We start from the raw sequence: 18399 nt of genomic DNA, 5'->3' as shown, positions 1-18399 counted from the left end.
TATTAAAATCAACTTTATCGGAACTCTGAAAACTAATCAAAAGTTTACAGAAACCAGGCAAACACTTATTAAAAAAAAAAAAAAGGCTTAATCTTGGTAACAGAACTTTTCAGTGTTTTAACTTTGACCCCATCAGGCATTTTTGGCCAGGAAACAATTTCTGTTTAGAGGTAAATGGGATGCATACTGAACATGTGTTTCTCTTGTTGTAGTCTTTATAAAGAAGCCACATAAAAACAATTAGAGGTCACTGATTAAAAGGAAAGTGACTTAAATAGGCACAGTACTAATTTATTTTCTGTGAAATTCTGTCTGTTTTGGCCAGAAAAGAATCAAACTCTAAAAATAATACCTAACATAATTAAATCATTTTAGTTTATCTTTATTTTACTATGAAGCTTACCTAAAATTATAAAATCTTCACAAAAATCAAAAGATCTACCAAAATATAACAAGAAAAAGTTAACTAGTGACACCTTTTTTAGAAAGTTCTTTCAGTGGATCTAAATCATCTTCCACTGATCTTTCCAACAACAAATTTTAGAGCTGAGCTATCTAATAGAGTAGCTACCAGCCATGTTGTTAATTTAAATTTATAAAATTTAAATAATTTAAAATTTCTCAGTCACAATGGCCATGTTTCAAGTGTTCCACAGCCATCACAGTGAGTTCTATTGGACAGTGGCTGCTTTAGAGAAATCAGATGGATATGCCTGACAAATATTTTGTGTCCTGAAGAAGCTATAGAGCTTAATAAGATGCGTTATTCAGAAAATTTATCAAGTGTCTACCACTGGAAATACAGCAGGTAACAGCCACTGCATTCAGAGTCACTGCATTCTAGGAAGGAAGACACAACAAGTAAAGATATAATGTCCATGTCATGAGTACTATGAAGAAAAACAAAGCAGGGAAAGAGCTACAGAGTAGTGAAGTAGGATCAGGTAAGGCTTCCTTGTTAGAAGTGATATGTATGATTCAAAGTACTAGACTGGTGTCTGAAATTATACAAGGTTTGGGAGCAGGTCCTTTGCAGCCATCTAAGCCATTTAAGTAGTGAGTATGCAGACTCTAGGGTTATATGACACATGGAGGAAATTTCTCCACAGCTGCAACAATAGTATTCAACAATTATTTAGTTCATTAAATAGATGAAGTGGATCTGGCTGGTCTACACTTAAAAAGTCTTATGAAGATGTTCAGGTTAAATATAAATGAAGGGAAGTGGCTTATTCTACTATGCAGTGGAATAATACATTAGGAAAATATATCAAAATGGAAACTGTCTTTTGAACTCATTCATGAATGTATGAAGGTTAAAAAGCAAACCACATCACTCTTAGATAATGCATTACTTATATCCTTTGAGTTATGTTGTTTATAGTTATTTTTTTAAAGGTATGCGTGAACTTTTTCATATGATTTTTTAATTAACATAATATATTTAATAGGTATGCATGAACTTTTATGGGAATAATTTCAGAGGTAATATTTGTTTAAACATTCATTAAGTGGACTATTAACATAGTTGATTTACTTTCTAACCTAAACTTTAGCCAGAATGTTCTACTTACTAGAAGCATAAACAGATAAATCCTTAAAAGTTCTTTTCTTTTATAGTGACTTTTGAATTTGACTGAACTGTCAAAACTGAAAGTCCCAAACAAAGATCATTCACCTGTACATGTACTAAACTTCTAAATAAAGACCTCAAATAATATATGAAACAACTTTTTATAGGCATTCCTTACTTTCAGTACTCTCTAGCACTGGCCTCACATTCTTTAGCTATAAAAGACATAACAACCTTGAAACAGAATCAACAGTACGTACTTTCAATTGCCAAGTAAATTTTCCTCTCTCCTTCCTTGGGTTCTTTGCCTGGTGGGAAGTATGTTCCTCTGATAGTAATTGCGGCTTCAGAATATTCACTGATCCTCTGCAGAGCTTCCTTAGAGGTAACTTTCCACCTAGCAGTCTATAAAAGAAAGGTGGGGGCGAGGAAGGGAAGAGGAGAGAGAGAATCACTTCATAACAGGGTTAAAAAAAACCTGGTGTACTGAGAAAGAATAGATTGTCTAAGGCATATTACGGTCAATATTAAGATGATAACACCTTCATCATAAATTCACTTAGATTCTAATGTACCTAGACCATTTTCGTAAAAATGGAATTTCTATTGTTGTCTCCCTCATCCAGATAAAAAGTGAAGTATCTATTTAAAATGTTCTTGGGTTTTAACTCACAAAGAAGAATTTTTACTCCAAAATAAAAAAAGTTTAAACTATTACTTGCCTGTGGGAAGTCATTGATCTCTAATTCTTCCTCATATCTCTTAAAAGATTCATTCTGTCCACCATCCTGTCTTTCTTCTTCTTGTTTCTCCAAAGGCACATAATTGAGCTTGGCATTGATCTTTTCAGCAAGTTGCTCTGCAATGGTTTTTGCAGATACAGTGGGAGCCAGGATGGTACCTCCTCTGAGAATTGCATTGGTGGCCTGTTGCATTACATCCTGCAGTTAAAGAAAACCTACAGTCAAATCTCAAATGAGGGCAGAGACAACATCAAGGACCCCACCACAAATTATTCTCTCGAAGACCACTAACTAAAAGCATCTTTCTAATGTAGAGTCCTAGCATATGTGCAATTTAGTATATATTTATAACTGATAGTCTGACATGTCTCTCTTACTTGGGTGAGAAAATTAAAGAACATTCAATTCTATATTAAAAGTTCTACTGGATCATAGATAATTAGGTAACTCAATATCAAATATAGTATAATATTTCTAAAATCATTTACATGCTTTACTGTATGTCTAACATGGACAGAATTCTTCCATGGGTAACACATGACTCATACCTCAAGTTTTTCCAACAGTGAAAAGTTACAGCTATTTGATTTCCCCAATAAAAGTTATTAGCAATATTAACCCCAGAGAATATTAGGTTAGGTACTAGAATCCCTGTTCTCAGCATAGGCTTTGGTAAACACTTCATGATAACTCACTCGCTAAACAAAACAGATGCAGAGATCTGAGGCTCCAAGCCCTGGTTGTGGGTGCCTCACTCAATTAGTCCACTAGCCTGTGACTTGGTCAGCCCAGCTTAGGTGTTACAGATCTCAACCTACACAGCCTACTGGAGGTCCCTGCAGATCCCTAAACTCTAAAAATCTTAAAAATAGTGAGCTATTCTTTGGAAATGCTATGAAAATTTACCCTTAGTTATTAAAACAACAACAAAAAAAAAACGCTCTGAAGAAAAGGATAACAGAAAAACATATTTTTCTGTTTAAAATCATGTTAGTTTCAGGCACGTAACCGGGCGTTTGTACTTCCAAGGAACGTTTGTATGCTCAATAAGCCACCCAATAAAAGCAGATCAAGAGAGAAAAAGAGTTATTTCTTTAAAATTATGGTAAGAGCAATCAAAATAGTACTTTATAAAACTCTCCATGCCTGACATGCTAAAAAGTCAGGCTTCCAGAGTGGGCATTAACACCTGTTAACCACACTAAAGAAATCATCCAAATGCAATGATCAAGGAATTCTGTATTCACAATAATGTTAAACTCTCACTAACTCAACATCTAGTGAACTTGTTATTCACTTCTGCCAACATAATTCCTGAAAAGCATTTAAATCAAAGAACTTACAGAAAGTATTGACTAAAACTCAGAACAAATTACTTAATACCTGGGACTCAATGCCCAAATTCTTCTGAGCATTGATTCTAAGAGCCAATCTCTTAGCAATTTCTAATTTCTCAGCATTTCCTGCAGTTGGAGCAGGAACACTGGATGTTCCAGGAGCAGCCATATCCTTTACTCTCTTCTTTGAGTTAAACATGCTTTCAATTTGCTCATCAATCTAAACAAGAAAAAAAAGGGTATTAAAAATACCAATTTAGGTATATCTAAGAAACTAATAAAGAATATTCCTACCAAAAATCTAAAATCAGACAGTTACATTTAATTCAACCATACAGATTAATAAGAAAATATACCAGCTGTTCATTAAGGGCGACATGTTTCATTTTTGAAAATCAGTTGTCTATGGTGAAAAAAGAGAAAACAGAGATACGGTGCTGCATAAACCACTTATGCAGATTCCTGTATGGTCCAGAAAATACATCCCTGTTCATCAAATGAAGAACGTATGCTAACGTATGCTAACAAGACAGAGCAGCCAATATGGTGCAGCTAGGACGCTCCAGAGCTCAGGCCCTGAGGACATATCGTACTGCAATGAAAGAGGCTGGAAGGTCAATAACTCAAGGCCAGTGGACAATTAAAAAAAATTAAAATATAGTCATCGATTCTTAGGGTGAATGGTACAAAAAGTTCCTAAGACAAGGCTCCCAAAATTCTCCCCAACTCCTAAAATGCAATTGGATTTGCCTAAAAAACTGGATAAGAAAATTGAAAAAGATGACTTTACTTGCTTTATTCCTTTGAACCAAGAAAGAAAAAAAAGAAAGGCTGGTTTCACCATCAAAGCAAGAGCAATGCTGAAAGCCTCTGCTCTCCAGGAATCACATGAGTCCTACCGGGACTGTAATCCTTAGCTTTGTCACATCTACCTCGTAAACTATTTGCATTTCCTTTTAAAGATGCCTTCTGGCCAACAATGATTGACACTGCCAACTAAAGAGATGCAAACCCCTTCATATACTCAAATTAGGCTAATAAGCCCTTATCTTCTAAATCTCAAATGCAGAGGAAATTCTGTTCAGGGTTTAAAATTAATTAGGTTAATTCTGAAAGCCCTTTTACTGAAATAGAAACAATCAACTTAGCTTCTTTTTAAAACATTTGTTATCTAAATTAGGGGTTTTAGTTATCAACTATTTTTAAACTTAACATTTAACTAAGTAAAACTGTTTAAAACAGCATACATAGCATTAAAATCCAAAACAAAATAATGCATAAAATCAGGAATGGGGAATGTGTGTGGTGTTAGTTGATGGGGGTAACTTTACTTTTGACTTTATTTACTTCTGTTTTGTTCTAATTTTTTTTTTTTTACCAAAATTATGTATTATTTTAACAACCAGAGAAACAACAAACATATTTCATATCTTACTGTGATATTTTAAAAAATGTTCTTTTCCCTTCAAGAGGTAAAGCCTGTCCTTGAGAGTGGGCTGGACTAGGTGACTTACTTCTAACAGACAGAATAAAACAGAAGTGCTGGTGTGACTTCAGAGACCACTCATAAAAGGCACAAAGTCTTCCTCTTTGCTCTCTCAGATCATTCATTCTGGGGGAAGGCTGCCGCTATGTTGTCAGGACAGCAAACAGAGCAGTAAAGAAGAGAAGCATGCTGCTAACATCAAAGTGAGTGAACCATCTTAGAGGAAGAGAGTTCTGCATCAGTCAAGCCTTCAGATGACTGCAGTCTTATGGGACCCTGAGGCAGAAACACCTGGCTAAACTGCTCCTGATTTCCTGATCTTTGGGAACTATGAGATAATAAATGTTAATAAATGTTATTGTTTTAACCTACTGAGCTTTGGATTGATTTGTTACACCATAACAAATAACTAAAACACTGACTTAACTGAATTTTAAACCAGTCTGGTATACCAGAAAGAAATGGCCCAGGCTTAATAGGAGACCTGGGTTCTGGTCCTAGCTGTATTTAATGACTAGTGTGTAGTCATGGACCAAATACTTTTCCTGGGCCTCAGTTTCCTCAAATAACAAAATCAGCTTGAATTCTCGATTTCCAAAATTGTGTTCTAAGCTAAAACTTAATACGGTATGTCAAAAAAATGTTTTATGATCAAAAATCAAATATGTTAGAGGATTTCTGGGTTAAACAAACTTAAACAAGCTTCTTTAATTAAGGACTTTTCACATCCTTTCATACGTTAATATCACTACTAGTGGTATATACTAGGAAGATTTCCCAAAATTATTTTATAATGAAAACATCTTTTTCTAAAGCTCAAGCTTTTGGGCGGGGGGAGGTTCCATAGAACACTGTGAAACCTTCAACTTGCTAAGTCCTCAGGATCCCTCTTCAATGGCTCACAAATGATTTCACAAGCAAAGAACATGGACTCTGAAGTAAGAATGGAATAGCTGTAAGGAATAAAATAATCCCTATAAAAAAGTACTTGGCACAGTGCATGGTACTTAGAAGCACTCAATAAATGTTGACTATTATTATTAATAAGGATATTCTATAACGATTAAATTTACAAAGATAAAAACAACATTAGTACCAATGCTGTTAAAGGTACAAGGAGCCAGGCACTCTTATATGCACTACAGTGAGTGCAAATTGGTATACTCACTTTATTGAAGGACAATCTGACAACGTTTTAAGACCAAATTAGATATACCTTTTGGCCTAGCGATTCCTTTTCTACACTCACCCTCAAGACTAGATCTAATGAATGTACAAAACAAAATGTGCAAGAATGAGAAAGGAAGTATAGTTTATAAGTACAGTATATTCCAAATAGTAAATATATAGAAACGATCCATGTATTCCAAAATAAGGGTTTGATTTATTAAATGGTAGAACAGCCATATAATGAAATATTACATAGCCATTAAGAATACTGTACTGAAATGCGAAGATTGCAACTACTGCTGAAGGTTATAAAGCATTATGATCTCATTTTTGAAAAAATACATAAATACAGGCACATGTGAATATATGTATAAATATAGAAAAAAGTTGGGAAGTGTACACACCAAGGTTTCCACTAACTGGCCATTGAAACAAGCATAAGGTAAAAACTCCAGTACAAAAGGAACAACTACTTCAATTGGCAAAAATGAGGCTCAGAACAACAATACTTACATCGACTGCAGCATCCTCATCATCTGAATCTTGCAGACCGAGAGCTGCTTTTTGTAACTTCTTCCTCTCATTAGCCAAGGCTTGCTCTGTTTCATCAAACTTGAATCCCTTACCAGAGAACCCACTACTTTTTTTAATTATTTTCCCTTCCTTTCAAGGAAAAAAAAAAAAAGTTTATTTCATAGTAAAAACTTTAATGTTCAGGAATTTATGGCAATTAAATATTTTCCAACGTGGTGTATGCCAATGTAACAGAAACACTTCATCAAATGTGAGAAAAAAATAAAAATTCTACATAGACTACTACTCAAAATACTAAGTTAAAAGGAAGGATTTTGTTTTCACTCCTTTTCTCTCCCTCTCTAAAGAGATAATTGGAAATAATCCTTTCAAGATTTATAATTATTAAATATTCAACGTTTAGAACACATTAAAAATCTGCATAAAAATGGGAGTTAAAAAACTCACAGCTTTCTGTTGATCTTTGAAGTCACTCCACAGTTTCTCTAGATCAGGAGGCACTGTAGTCCCTGACAACTCAAGAGCTTTAATGATATCACCAGCATAACGAGCTTGATCTTCTGTGATAAAAGTATATGCATAACCCTAATGAATGATGAAAAAGTGGAACTCTTAGACATTAACAAGATGAATCTTAGATCACAAATAAGATAAAATCAAAACCACCCAATAAATCCTCTTAAGACTGACTCCATTACTAAAGAATTTTAAAAAACCGTAAGAGTCCTACTAAATTCTTCAATGGTTCAAAGAGAAATATCTAAGTTTAATATTTAAAAATGAAATAAGCAAAACCAGAAAATGTCTAATTTCTTATACATAAGTAGAACTATATGTGATTTTACATAAATGCACAATTGCACTGTCATATGTATTGTTTAATATAGTATTTTTATCTTTTCCTTTTTTGCTTCCATTTCCTTCCTCCACTACCTACTGCACCACTACTCTACACCAGCTAACCCATTATCAACTTCTTAAAATGTAGCTTCCGATATTTTTTTCAGGACCAATAAAAGATATAAAATCATATATATGTACATATGTATACATATATAATGTTTTTATATACAAAAGTGAGTTGTTTTATATATTTATTTATTTCTGTAACAGTCTTGGCAAAATGAAGTCAGCCATGTTACCTCCCTGGGATTCTCTAAAGCCTAAGGCTTCGTGTGTCACCAGTATCTTTTTGGTTCAGACAAGAAAGACTGGAGTTAGAAGTATAGGAATAGCAAACCACAATCAGATTGCCATATTCACAAAATACTGTGCCCCCACCACTGAACTGTTATAAAATTTAAAACATGGTTTAATATTTTATTTCAGAAATATCCGGTCACTAGACTTGACACATCGTCTGCTTCTGTACTGCCCATGAGCTAAGAATGGTATTATGTTATTTTTAAGGTTGTGTACACATGTACACACACACACGTGTACATGACAGACAGCATATGTGGCCCCAAAAGGCTACAATTTTCACTACCAGGCCCTTTACACAAAAAGTTTCCCAAATCACAGAGTAACTCAAGTTAAAAGAATAAATACCATCACTACTTATTAGCTGTGTAACCTTGGGCAATTAACTTCTATGTGCCTCAACATTTCTCATCTATTAAATGGGAAGTAATATCATCCACCTCAAAGAGAAGATAAGGATGAAATGAAATAAAATATGCAAAGCACATCTGTGTCTGGCACTTAATCAGTACTCCATAAATATAACCTATTACTATTAACATTATTATTGCTTCAATATGCAGAAATGTCTAGGGTTGGAATATCAAGTATATCATCAATGTTTCCAACAACAGAATATTCTGTGGTATTCAAAAATAATTAGACCTATATACTTATCAGAATACATCAGTCAAAAAAACAAGTTTTATATATATATATATATATATATATATATATATATATATATATATATGTATTGCAGGGAAACAGGTATGAGTGTATTTTATGATCTCATATATTTTTAAAAGCAGTGAAAGATCCATGGGTATATATAGAAATTTGTAGACAAGAAAAAAACCTAAAACACAAACGGTTAACACCATCTGCCCATAGAGAACAGCTAGGTATCTAATAATTTTAACGACATTTATACATGTATATGTATATAAATGATGAACCTCAACTATAGTTGAACCTCAACCATAGTCTGATGATTGAGATTTTCAAAATGTCCCCATAACTCCTATTATCTACTCCTTAAAATACTAAAAAAACACTTATAGAAATCAACTTATTAAAAAGTTCTTTTTACTTTGTTGCCTGCTCTTCCAGTCCGTCCTGCTCTGTGCACATAATCTTCATAATGGTTGGGGCAGCTGTAATTTACTACAAGAATCAGATGTTTCACATCTAGACCTCGGGCAGCAACAGAGGTGGCCACGAGAAGTTTGCAGGTCCCATTCTTAAAGTCATTTATGATGCTATCTCTGTCATATTGATCAATACCTGTAAATTAAACATAAGTAAATTAAACTAAGAGTTGTAAAACCACATATTCAAACTAAACTCTCCACTTCCTCTGACATTCAGAGAAAGAAGTGGAAAACTGAGTAAAGAACAAATCCAACTTATACTGACTACACAGCCAACAATTACAATATAGAAAATAAAATACTAAGGAAATTTAATGGCAATATCAAAGGTTACTGCTATTAACTCATTTATGAACCTTCCAGATCTATGGATTGACTGTCCCCTTTCTTATATATAAGGCTTATAACTGCAGAAGCTCAATCTTAGAATCACTAACCTAAACCTGTTTCAGGAGCAACGGAAGAAAAGGCAGGCACATTTCAGACTATACTGGTAGGATTCAGAACTTCCTCCTTCTTCTGTAGGTTATTTAGAGCCTTACTACTCAGTTTTGTCCAAGGACCAGAAGCAGCATCATATGGGAGCCTATTAGAAATGCAGAATTTCAGACCCTACCCAAACTACTAAATCAGATTCTGCATTTTAACAAGATCCTTAGGTGATTACACATGCATACTAAAGTTTGAGGTACAATGGTTAAATATACCTAATTGGATCTCTCAAATATATTACCCAAAGAGCCTTAGACTGAGTGACAAAGCAGAGCATAAAATGCCAAAATGTTCTATTACAAGATGCCCAGGCTACAAATATATTTGATAATGGGATATCTAGGAATCTCTAGTAATTCTCAAACCCTGAAACTCATTTTTGCAGGAGATATTCTAAGATTTCATATAAAACCTAAGTTTAACATACACAGAATATTTAGCATGTATATATTAATATCAATTTTTAGTATTATCTAAAATTTGAAATAAACTCTTCAAAGACTGAATTAAACAAAGTACTTGGATCTTATGTCAAAGAAAACTAGGATACAAAAATCCTAGTACCCAAAAATCTCATAAGAAAAATTTATGGAATCAGTATCAATATACATCTAACCTTATAATTAAAACATACCAAAACTTTTACTTTAGCCTGAGGTATCCTGACTACTAACCCAACTGCACATATTTCATTCCATGGAACTGAATATAATATGCTAACTGAAGCAACCATTAAGCCTATTCCTTTTTAATGTAACCTCAATTTTGTTCACATAACCATCCAACACACAGCTACATATACCAAACCGGAGATGAACCTAATTCTGTCTTATGAGGTGAATTATGATTAGTGTAAACCAATCCTTCTCAAACTCTCAGCACTCAGGCCAGCTCTACACTCTTAAATAAATTAATGAGGAACAGACCTAGGGAGCTTTAGTTTATTATAGTTCATCTCTATCAATATTTAATGTATTGGAAACTAGAACTGAGGACATTTTAAAATACTTATTAACGTATTTAAAAATAACAATAAAGCAATTACTTGTTAAAAGTTTTTGTGAAAAATAACTTTCCCAAACAATAAAATAATTTATTAGAAGCATGGAATTGTTTTATAATTTTGCAAATTTCTTTAACGTCTGGCTTAATAGTAGTTGGAGTCTCCTATCTTCTGCATTCAATGTTTCACTATTGCCACGCAGCCTCTAGAAAACTAAACACTCATGAGATGAGAGTTAAAAAGGAAAATAACATCTACAGCCATGCTACCCTGAAGAAGCCCGATTCCATCTGATCTCAGAAGCTAAGCAGGGTCGGGCCTGGTTAGTACTTGGATGAGAAACCACCTAAGATGACCAGGTGCTGTAGGTATAAAAAATAAAAAAAAAGAAGGGATTGTAAGCTGACAAGGTCTTTGCAATCTATGAGTTCAACCAAGGGTTGCCTCGCCTAAAAAATAAACAAACAAACAAATTTTTTAAAAAAGGAGAATAACATGTTGGGGTTATTACAGAAATACTTTTGACTTCGTGAACCCCCTGAAAATGTCAGAGACCCTCAGGGATCCCAGCACATAAAACCATTGATCATTCCTCTTGCCTATGAATGATTTAGGCATAAGCATGTAATGCAATTCTGACCTAAGAGAGAAAAGTACAGACAGGGGATTATGAGAGAACATTTCCTCATTTATATAAAAAACACACATTTCCACTAATGTAGCAGAAACTCTTATTGGACCAACTCTCCTACAGATAATAACTATAAATTCTGGACAAAATATATAGGACAACTATCTAAAGGCACTAGAGAGTGACTAAAAGCAGGTAGAAACTGGGCGTTGATACTTGGAAAAATGTAATGATACTGGTTGAGGTTACAGAATGTTATTATTTATTTTAAACTTTGTTTTGACGGAGAGTAGGGCAGGCCCTGGCCAGCACAGGTAGGGAAGTCAAAACTTGAGTAGAAACAGTCTTACTGACAAGAAACAGAAGAAAGATTTCAAAACAAACTCAGGACCAGAAAAGAGGGAATAAATCCCAGAAAGAACAGAGTGGGCACACTCAATTATGTGTAAAAATGCTGCCCAAGTATCTGACCCCTAAACTACATATGCATGAGACAGAATCCAAGCACCCCAGCTACAGCTAACAAAAATTAAGAGATTTCAGATTTTGTCCATTACAAAGACTGAGTTTAGAATATGGGTCCAACTAAGTTAATGCCCTTGTTTAAAAATAAAACAAAACTCCCACATACATATAATGGTGATGTTACAAAGAAATTAAAATGTTATTTAAAATTTTTTATTAAAGCTCTAATGTGAATCATAAAAATCTCTAGGTAACAAGGATACAATGGAAAAGAATATAATATGAATCAGAAAATTTTAAGTTCAATTCTTCCTTAGCTAATTAATGGCCATGGAATTTGGTCAAACCAATGTATTGTTTTTTTGTTTTCTTTATTTCTAATAATACTTACCCCCACAGAGCTTCTGTGAATTAAAACTTAGATGATATAAATTTTAGTTCTAAATTAAGAGTAGAAAGTAAATAGTATCATCCTGAACACAGCACACTACTTGGTCAAGTTAAGTACTAAACAGAAATTGTATTAAATACTACCTCCGTGAAGAGACATGCAAGGATAAGATGCTCTCATTAAATCTTTCAAGAGACCATCGGCATGTTCCTGCTTATCCACAAATATAATGACAGATCCTGATTCTTGATAATGGCCCAGAAGCTCAAGTAACTTCAAGAATTTCTTTTCTTCTTCAATCACAATCTGAAAACACCAAATTGCACCAAGTTAATGGAATAAAAACAAATACATCTCTTGAACAAAAATATTCATTTTATTTGTGGCAAATGGATAAATAATAGCACCTTGCTATATCATTAGGAAAGAGCAAAAAAATATATATTGATTTTAATTAGTAAACCAATAAGACAAGAAAAATTTTGTAACTTTCAGAGTAAGAGGCTTGTAAATGATCAACTGTCCTCTCTGCCTCTTAACTTTACATCCTATTAACCAAAGAATATGATAGCTTATGGACATTTCTATCTACCAGCCCATCACTTATGGTGGGTGTAATTGAAAGAGCATTTTAGACAGTCAGTTCCATGGACTAGCATATTCAAGTGTATCTGGTAAAACATTAAAGACTAGAGTCGATGTATGCTATTTAATTTTAGAAATTATCTACCTACATCACAAACAATGATCCCAAAAGGATCACATACTGCTTAAGCATCCAGGGAACTGGGGATTTCCTAAGGACTGTACCCACCACTTGTTGCTCCACATCCGAGCAAACCACACTCCTGCCTCCAACCTGCACTTCAATGGGTTTACTCAGGATTCTGCGAGCCAAAGCCTCCATAGCTCTGGGAAAAGTAGCTGAAAACATAACTGTCTGTCGATCAGGACGGACATTATCCACAATGCGCATGACCTGAGAAAACATTATAAAAGTCAATATGGTGAGTAGTCTCCAAAAACCAAATGTTAAAACCAAGTAGAAAGAACTTTTGAGAACCTCTTTTCAGTGACTTTTAAACTTGTTACCTAAGAAGAATACAATTACACCATAATTTGCTCCTCCTGTAGTTTCCCTGTCTCAAGAAATGACAACTCTAGTCATCCACCTGTTTTGCCAAAATCTAGAAGCCATCTTTGACTATGCTCTCTCTTACTCGTCTCACACCCAAGCCATCAACAAATTCAGTAGTCTCAACCTTCCAACTGTTTCTAGGATACCACCACTCTCCATTTGGTATCACTGTTTTCCTTCATTTATTCAACACATTTTTATTGAGCAATCATTATGTGCCAGGCATTGTTCTAAGTGCTTGAAATATGCAATAAAAATAGTCAAAAATTTGTCTTCATGGAGCTTATACTCTAATGAGGTAGACAGAAAAATATATTGTCTCAAATGGTGATAAAAGCTACAGAAACAGAACAATAAATGTGGACAGACTGCTGAAGGGTTAGGATACAGGCACAAACTGCCTCAGTGTCCATGGAGCCCTGGAGGAATTAGGGAGTCATAGAATTCTTGTGGTAACTGGTTTAAACAAGGAAAAAAAGCTAATGATGGTTTCAAAGTAGGTAGTGGTGAATGGTTGGAAACTGGGAAGGGTAAAGGTTTTGCCAAGAATATAAAGAATTCTAGGACTACATTTTCACTCTAATCAAAGATTATATGAATTCTAAGAAAGGGACAGTCCGACCCAAGGCACTTGTAAATCCTGGGTTCCTGGCCTAAACCTCAACCATTTCATCTGGATCATTTCAACTGTCTTAATAACTCGTACCGCCTTTACTCCTGCCCAGTCTGAAATCTGTTCTCAACTCAGCAGCCAGAATGATGGCTTTAAAACATAGGCCAGTACTTTCTATTAAAGTCTACTGGTTGAGCACATACATTTACTTCTCTTCCCTTGAAAATCTCTGTAAAAACATTAATACAGGCATTGTTTTTAAAAACTGCACAAACCAACAAAGAAAATAAGACATGAGATGGTAGCAAGAATATGTTGATTAAGTGATACCTGACTTAGCAGACTCAAGGAAAGGAATCACTAACATGAGAACAAACTAGATTTTCAAGAAGTGGTTTCCCTCACACCCTCTTCAGGAGGGTCACTCTTCACCACCTGACCTTTACATAAAATTGACAGTCAACTTAAGTCCTCTTTAATGTTTTCCAGTAAAGTTCCATAATTTTCTCCAGCTATATCTTACACATCTTTTGTCAAGGTTTATTTTTTCATGTTTTTACAAATTATGTTTTTTAAAATACATTTTCTAACTCACTGGGAAAACAAATGTAGTAAATGATTTTGTTTACTAACTTTGTGTCCAGAAACTTTATTATTATCCATAAGTTATTGAGTCTTCTACAAAAATAGTCATATCATCTGCAAATAACACTTATTTCTTCCTTTCCAAACATTATACCTTTTCCTTGCTTCCTGTGCTAGAACCTCCTGTGAAATACTGAAGAGGTGTTAAGTATTTTACTTTGTTTCTTATGTTAAGTTTCAAAGTATGTTTGCTATAGGCTTTTTTTGTAGATACTCTTTATTAAAGGAGAGGTTCCTGACTAGTCTTAGTGTGCTGAATTTTTAAATCATAAGTGAAATTTCATCAAATGCCTTTTCTACAATTGAGATAATGGCATGGTTTTTTCCTTCTATTCTGATAATAGGGTAGATTATATTACTCGATTTTTCTAATGTTAAACCAGCTTTGCATCCAAAAGATACTAACTTCAGTATGATTTATTATCTATTTTAAGTATTGCTATATTTGGTTTCTTAACATATTTTTGAGGGTCTTTGCATCACTGTACATGAAACTGTAACTTCATTTCTTTGATGTTAATATAAATTACCATCAAACATAAATTACCATCAAATCCATCAATTCTAATTCTTGGTATCTATCTACTCAAGAGAAATGAAGACAGAGGTCCCAACAAAGACTTACATGCAAATGTTCATAGTAGCATTATTCATAATAGCCAAAAAGTGGAAATATTACAAATGTTCATATATCCAATGAGATACTAACTACTCAGCAATAAAAGAAATGAAGTATTATTAACACATGCTATGACATAGGTGAAGAGGTTCTCAAAAGTTCTTTCTACTTGGATGAAAAGGCAAATCTATAAAAACAGAAAGCAGATTGGTGGCTGCCTCGGGCTGGGTGGAAATAAGAAATGACCGCAAATGGGCACAAGGCATCTTTCTGGTGATGGAAATGTTCTAAAACCAGATTGTGGTGATGGCTGCACAAAGCTGTATGTATACTGAAAAACACTGTATTACACACTCAAAATAGGTGAGTTTCATGCTATATAATAAGACCTTAACAGAACTCTTTTAAAAATAAAAGTTTACAATGATCGTATACTTTGAAGTAAACTATGACTAGGAATATAATTATTCGTTCCCAGTAGAACTTGCTAGAAAAAAATAAAATAGTCAGGAACCAGTGTTTTCCTTGATTTCTTTAATAAATGTAAGACTACTTTAGTGTTCTTGTTCTTGTGTCTGGATAAAGCTTTCAAATATAGTGGCATACACAAACAGAAAAAAGCAACATGGAGAAAATAGACTTTGCAAAGAGATAAAAATTTTTAAAAATTACTATCGGTATCCAGAGAAACTTAAGAAATTTCTGCACCTATAAAACCAGAACAGGATGCCATTTAAAATACTCAGAGAAAAGAGCCTTTAGAAATCAAAACTATACAAGCAGAATTCAAAAATTCAATAGAAAACAGAGATGGAAAATATGTAAGAAAAATTAAGAATATTAAAGGATGAGTCCAAGAGATCCAACATCCAAATAATAAGAGTTCCAGAAAACAGAAGGAAATTATCAAAAAAGTAATTAAAGAAACTTTCTCAAACTAAAGAATTTGAAGTTTTATAGAATCCACCGAATTGTCCAGACAATTGGGTAAAACAAACCTACACTATAGAATATCACTTGAAATTACAAAACATTAGGGCGAAAGGAAAGACCTGAAAAGTTTCAAAGGACAAATAATACAAATTATATATAGAAGTTTAATAATCAGAGTAACATTGGATTTCTCAAGAAAAACAATGAAAACTGAAAAATTCTGAAGGAAAATTATTCTCACCTTAGAATTATATATCTAACTAAATGTCAAATGTGAGAATAGAGTCATTGTGCAAAGACTCCTATGCTATGTGCAAAGAATCCTATGCTAGCAGTGGGGAAAAGTCAAGCACTTATTTTCCTTATATAAAAGGTGGGATGCTAGAACTGATAAAAAGTCTGTTTAAGAAATTATCACATCAGCAGACCTCCACCTGACTCTACTCAACTAGGCAATGGTCCCTCTTTCGCCCAAGCAAAAGACATAAAGATTTAGTTTCTGGAGAGAATAAAACAGAGTATGTCTAAATGAGGGAACTTCATACACTGCTGAAGAATAACATTCTAAAAAGAAATGTATTAAAGAAATGCATCATAGATACTGAGACACTTCCAACTCTCCCTCTGGCTCTCTTTCCCAACTCCAGAACTAGCAGACAGACCTTCACACTGCAGGCAGAAGACTCACCAAATTTCTCTGGAGGAACTGGCTCAGCTCAATAAGACAGGCAGAAGATATTAAGATCCAGCTAAAAGACCCAGCTAGATGACAACAGTGAAGCTCAGAGTCAGCAAGTCCCACTCTGGCGCACGCAGCTTTGAATTTTAAGTCACCTTTTCTTTACTCCTTAAGAATAAGTAGATAACTACAAATTCCAGACATTTACAGAAAGCCTCCAATCTAAATACAGAGATCAGAACAAACAGAAAATCAACTTGGAGGACACAAACCCTATGCAGGTATAAGGCAATCTTTAAAAATGAGTTAACTAAGAAAAGATCTACTCTTGAGTTACAGAACTTTGGGGATCCCAACACAGCTAAGAAATAAAGGAGATCCTGAGAATGATGGAGATTGCAGGATGACAGCACGATGTCAGGTACAGAAAACAACAAACCCCAACTGGAACAGGTCAAGAGGCTCTGAAGAAACTTCTTAAGGAAGATGAGACTGATATGAAATTTTGTATGTCTCAGCTATTTGATAGGTGATTTATGTATCTAGAGTTTAAAACTGAATTAGTTTTAAGTATATACAGATTTAAGAAATCCAGCCAACAAATATAAAGACAATTATGAACTCCAAAGGAAAAAAAGTTACATAGAAAATTAAAAATAATCATTTACTATATTGCTCAGCTGTGAATAACATTTAGATGGTCATAACATTGCATAATGATCCAATTAAAAGCAACACAATTCTACTGGGGAAATAAGGGATAAAAATGATGCGAGAATGTGACAGAGGAAAGAAGAAAACAGTTAAAGTTATATACCATTGTGGGAAGTCAATAAATAATATCAAAAACAGAAAATCAAAAAGTAGAAATAAAAGTATACTATTCAGAGAAGAAAGGTAAATATCCAAACAGCCAGCTAAGCGATGAAAAAGAAGTATGGGAGGGACTACTGTTAAACTTATACGCATATGTAACATTCTTCCTTCCTAGAATGTTCACAAATGACCTTTTGCTTTCGGCATATGCAAAAAGGTAATGTCAAAGCATAAAAGTTTTCAGGAGAACCAAAGCTAACTCCTTCACTCATCATAATATGAACAGAAATCTTCCTAAGTTACAAATCCTATACTTCATATAACAGTCTACTGCACATGGGAGCTTAGGTTTACCTTATGAATAATAATTAATTACTGCTTAGAGTTGTGAGGATGCCCCTAGAATGACACCAGAGTAGTGAAACACTTTTCAGTTATGACTGGTCAGGGTTTTGATTGCTTTCTTCCTTTCACGTAATTACCAGATTGTTGGCTATTGGTGAGAAGAGGTTCCTGAAACTTTTCAATATGCTCTCCCTCTATCTCACTGTACGCAAATACTGTAAGTCAGCTATGGACTGCCAAGTAAGTCCATAAACTTCTCCTTTCACACTCATAGGCTAAAACAATACATCAGACCAATAAGTCACTTATGTTACAAAATTGGTAATTTTTCCACTTTTAATTAATTCAAAGTCTAAATCATTGGCATATGCTCCTTTTAAAGATATTCTGAAAGTTTATCCCACTCTGTCTTACACTTCTCTAGACAATATACAATGCAGAAGATAATTT

At 34.0% G+C, this 18399-nt stretch overlaps 1 protein-coding gene and 1 pseudogene across 3 annotated transcripts in view; one reads left to right on the top strand and one right to left on the bottom strand.

Moving 5' to 3' along the window:
* The window catches only part of DDX46 (DEAD-box helicase 46), a 44163-nt gene that overhangs the window by 6193 nt on the left and 19571 nt on the right, over positions 1-18399 (bottom strand). For 2 of the 3 annotated variants that reach the window (XM_023531926.1, XM_023531927.1), the window contains exons 14-21: positions 12976-13140; positions 12305-12467; positions 9119-9312; positions 7291-7428; positions 6823-6972; positions 3697-3873; positions 2296-2514; positions 1834-1978 (exon numbers count right to left, since the gene is read on the bottom strand). In XM_023531926.1, the coding sequence (XP_023387694.1) occupies positions 1834-1978; positions 2296-2514; positions 3697-3873; positions 6823-6972; positions 7291-7428; positions 9119-9312; positions 12305-12467; positions 12976-13140 (1351 nt within the window). The remainder of the gene's footprint in view (positions 1-1833; positions 1979-2295; positions 2515-3696; positions 3874-6822; positions 6973-7290; positions 7429-9118; positions 9313-12304; positions 12468-12975; positions 13141-18399) is intronic. The other variant, XM_011362328.2, reaches the window with a different exon arrangement.
* On the top strand, positions 10927-11045 carry LOC111741226 (annotated as a pseudogene).

This window comes from Pteropus vampyrus, unplaced genomic scaffold (genome assembly GCF_000151845.1).
Source record: "Pteropus vampyrus isolate Shadow unplaced genomic scaffold, Pvam_2.0 Scaffold74, whole genome shotgun sequence".
In the NCBI taxonomy this organism is placed as follows: Eukaryota; Metazoa; Chordata; class Mammalia; order Chiroptera; family Pteropodidae; genus Pteropus; species Pteropus vampyrus.
This window is presented reverse-complemented; position numbering and strand designations above follow the sequence as displayed.